General features: G+C 50.6%; 1 protein-coding gene across 1 annotated transcript in view; it reads right to left on the bottom strand.

Annotated features, from left to right (window-relative positions):
• TNXB (tenascin XB) overlaps nt 1-3,805 on the bottom strand; it is a 62,814-nt gene that overhangs the window by 10,880 nt on the left and 48,129 nt on the right. The window contains exons 20-21 of the mRNA XM_011969443.1: nt 3,550-3,804; nt 154-486 (exon numbers count right to left, since the gene is read on the bottom strand). Coding sequence (XP_011824833.1) covers nt 154-486; nt 3,550-3,804 — 588 coding nt within the window. The remainder of the gene's footprint in view (nt 1-153; nt 487-3,549; nt 3,805) is intronic.

Raw genomic sequence — 3,805 nt, forward strand, 5'->3', positions numbered from 1 at the left:
CAGCCTCTCTCTCCATGGCATGCCTTTCCATAATGTTGATATATTCCTTTCAATGTGAGCCCCATCAAGACAGAAATATGTATAGGAAAATAGTAGAGAAGGGCACATTTTCTAGGGCTGTCTTCCGACCCTGCCCCACCCACACTCACTCACCTGTGACGCCCACGGCAGACACCGGGCCCACGCGCTGCCCCTCGTGGAGGCCGTACAGGTGCATCTTGTACTTGCGTCCGGGCTCCAGGCCCCCCACGGTGACCTCACTCTCCTCGCCCCCGACACGCACCACCTGGGGCCGCCCGTCCCTGTCCTTGTACTGCACGGTGAAGGAGTCGAAGTGGCCCTGGGGGACGGTCCAGGCGAGGCTCAGCGAGTCAGGGGAGGATCCTGTCACTGTCAGCTCCCCCAGGAGCGGCCCCTCGGGGGGCTCTGGGGCCTCTGTGCCTGGTTCTGTGGGGCTGGGGGTCTCATCCACATCCTCTCCTGGGGCTGAAAGATAATATAGGGGAATACAGGGTTTAAGGGTTTAAGGGTTTAAGGGCGACTTGCTTTGCCAGTGCTGTCAACAGAGGTCATACATCAAATGCACCCCTCCAGAGCAGGCTGAGGGCTGGGGCAGCTTTGTGTTGGTCATTTAGCGACTCTTGGAACAAGAGCCGGTGAGGTATCCCCGAGCCCCGGGCCTGTACTGCTGGCAGAGCTGCACTGTTACAAACCTCCAGAAGGCAACTGAGACATAGTGTCAGGAGCCAAAGTAATTCTCATTTCCTTTGACCCAATAATCCCAGTTCTGGGCATCTATCCTAAGAAAATTATTAAAGCAGGAAAAAGTTATAGCATGGAAGAATTCATGATGGGATTATTCATGACCGCAAATGTGTCAGGAACACAAATGACCCATAGAAGAGGATTAATTCTGTTAGAGTTTTCACCACCACACATCAAACAACCATTGAAACGATGATTAATGCTGGTTGTGTCGCCGCAAGGTGAATGATTACAATGTACTTGTGTACAAAAAAGGAAGAGCCAAGAGTTTTATGAACACTGATGGCAACTTTAAAACACGCTCTGCATGCAAAATGCAGAAAGGAAATGTGCACTACACACATTGTTATTAATGCCGCCAGCTGGGGGAGAAAGCAGGACTATGAGATTCTGTTTTTCTGTTTTTCAGGCTTTCCACATAGTGTTGCTATATTATTTTCACTAGAAAAATGTAGGCTAAAAAAGAAATTCTGGGCCGGGAGCCGTGGTTCATGCTTGTAATCCTAGCATTTTGGGAGGCCGAGGCGGGTGGATCACCTGAGGTCGGGAATTCGAGCCCAGCCTGGCCAACGTCATGAAACCCTGTCTCTACTAAACATACAAAAATTAGCCAGGCGTGGTGGCATGCACCTGTAGTCCCAGCTACTCAGGAGGCTGAGGCAGGAGAATCGCTTGAACCCGGGAAGCAGAGGTTGCAGTGAGCTGAGATCACACCACTGCACTCCAGCCTGGGCAATACAGTGAGACTTGGTCTCAAAAAAAAAAGAAAGAAAGAAAGAAATTCTGGGCTACAACAATTAATAATCGAGTGTGGGGTGGGGGTGGGGTAGCAATACAGATGGAACAGGAGGGGCAGAGGTGGGTCCCTCAGCCTGTCCTCGGTCAGTTCTGTGGTTCCCCACGGTGGGGGTAGGAAAATAAAACTGAACGTGGACCAGAACGGCTTACCCCCAGAGTGTGAATTTTTCTAACGTTCATTTTCCAATAATTTCCCTATTCCCCGTTTCCCAAAACTCAGATGGTCCTCTGAACACGCATATGGAAATGAGGCTTCTCCCCCGGGAATCGGGGATGCTGAGTGAGACTGCTTCCTTTGTCTGGATGGTCTTTGGGAGATGAGCTCGCTCCTCACTTGGTATCACAGAGGTGGCGACCTGCCCTGCAAGAGACCGCTTCTCAGCAGGGCTGATTCTTCCCCATCAGTAGGAATTCTCGAAAAATACTCTAAACCAGGCATAACATCCTGGCTGAGGATGACTTAGACAAGGCAGCCTGACTGCACCTTTGGAATTCAATTCTCCTCATGATCCCCACCCCTCCAATTTCTTATGGACTAGACATTTTGAACTTTCTCAGAATTAGAAATGAAATAAGTCTGGCCAGGTGTGGTGGCTCACGCCTGTAATCCCAGCACTTTGGGAGACCAAGGTGGGCAGATCACCTGAGGTTAGGAGTTTGAGACCAGCCTGAACAACATGGAGAAACGCCGTCTCTACTGAAAATCCAAAATTAGACGGACGTGGGGGCACATGCCTGTAATCCCAGCTACTCGGGAGGCTGAGACAGGAGAATCGCTTGAACCCAGGAGGCAGAGGTCGCAGTGAGCCGAGATCGGGCCATTGCACTCCAGCCTGGGTGACAAGAGGGAAACTTCATCTCAAAGAAAAAAAATGAAGGAAAGAAATGAAATAAGCCGCGAGAGTGATAGGGGAGTAGGACAGATGGAGTGTAAAGAAGAAGACATTATATACTTTCTCTTTTCCCTTCCCCTGATTATACAAGAAATGTTTGCCATTTAAGAAAAGTTGGACTATGCAGAATAGAATAATACAGAAAAAAAAAATGTGCTGGAACATTCTATTCTATCTAACAAATCATGCAACCGGTGGGATGTATTTCTTTCCAGTCTTCTTGCCACACCTGTTACTTTCAAATGGTTGTGATCAGCATCTTACAAAAATTTGGGCTCCTTTTTCTTCTTTTTTGAGACTGAGTTTGGCTCTATCAGCCAGGCTGGAGTGCAGTGGTGATCTCGGCTCACTACAACCTCTGCCTCCCAGGTTCAAGTGATTCTCGTGCCTCCAACTCCCAAGCAACTGGGATTACAGGCATGTGCCACCATGCTTGGCTGATATTTGTAGTTTTAGTAGAGATGGGGTTTCACCATGTTGGCTAGGCTGGTCTGGAACTCCTGACCGCAGGCGATCAGCCCGCCTCGGCCTCCCAAAGTGCTGGGATAACAGGCGTGAGCCACCGTGCCCAGCCTAGGCTCTCTTTTTTCAATGTAACATTATAAAGTAAGGGTCTTATGTTAAAACATTTCAGTGGTGGCATAATAACTCTTTTTATAGATGTTGCCTAAATTATTTAGTCATCCCAACGTGGTTTGACATTGGATTGTTTCTCTTGTGTGCATTTGTGTATGTGGTTATAAGAAAGCTGTGATTAAGATGGAAAGAAAGGAAAATTCTTGTAAGTCAGGCTTGGTGTGCGCCTGACTTATTTCACCTTTGGAGGTTATCAGTGTTTGACCATTAGAGGGAGGCCACGCCAAAGTGAACAAGCAAACCACTAGCATGGGCCACAGCCACGGGGCACAGAGCGAGGGCAGGACACAGCCACGGGGCACAGAGCGAGGGCAGGACACAGCCACGGGGCACAGAGCGAGGGCAGGACACAGGAGACAAGGCCTGGACCCCCAGGGCTTGGTGAAAGGGCACAGCAGTAAATGAGGTACCCATCAGAGAAAGGTAGTTCTCCCCTGAGACCCCAAGCACTACTCACCAGTCACGCCCACGGTGGACACTGGGCCCACGCGCCGCCCCTCGTAGAGGCCGTACAGGTGCATCTTGTACTTGTGCCTGGGCTCCAGGCTCCCCACGGTGACCTCATTCTCCTCGCCCCCAACACGCACCACCTGGGGCCGCCCGTCCCTGTCCTTGTACTGCACAGTGAAGGAGTCGAAGTGGCCCTGGGGGACGGTCCAGGAGAGGCTCAGCGAGTCAGGGGAGGATCCTGTCACTGTCAGCTCCCCCAGGAG

This window comes from Mandrillus leucophaeus, unplaced genomic scaffold, assembly GCF_000951045.1.
Source record: "Mandrillus leucophaeus isolate KB7577 unplaced genomic scaffold, Mleu.le_1.0 Scaffold890, whole genome shotgun sequence".
Classification (NCBI taxonomy): domain Eukaryota; kingdom Metazoa; phylum Chordata; class Mammalia; order Primates; family Cercopithecidae; genus Mandrillus; species Mandrillus leucophaeus.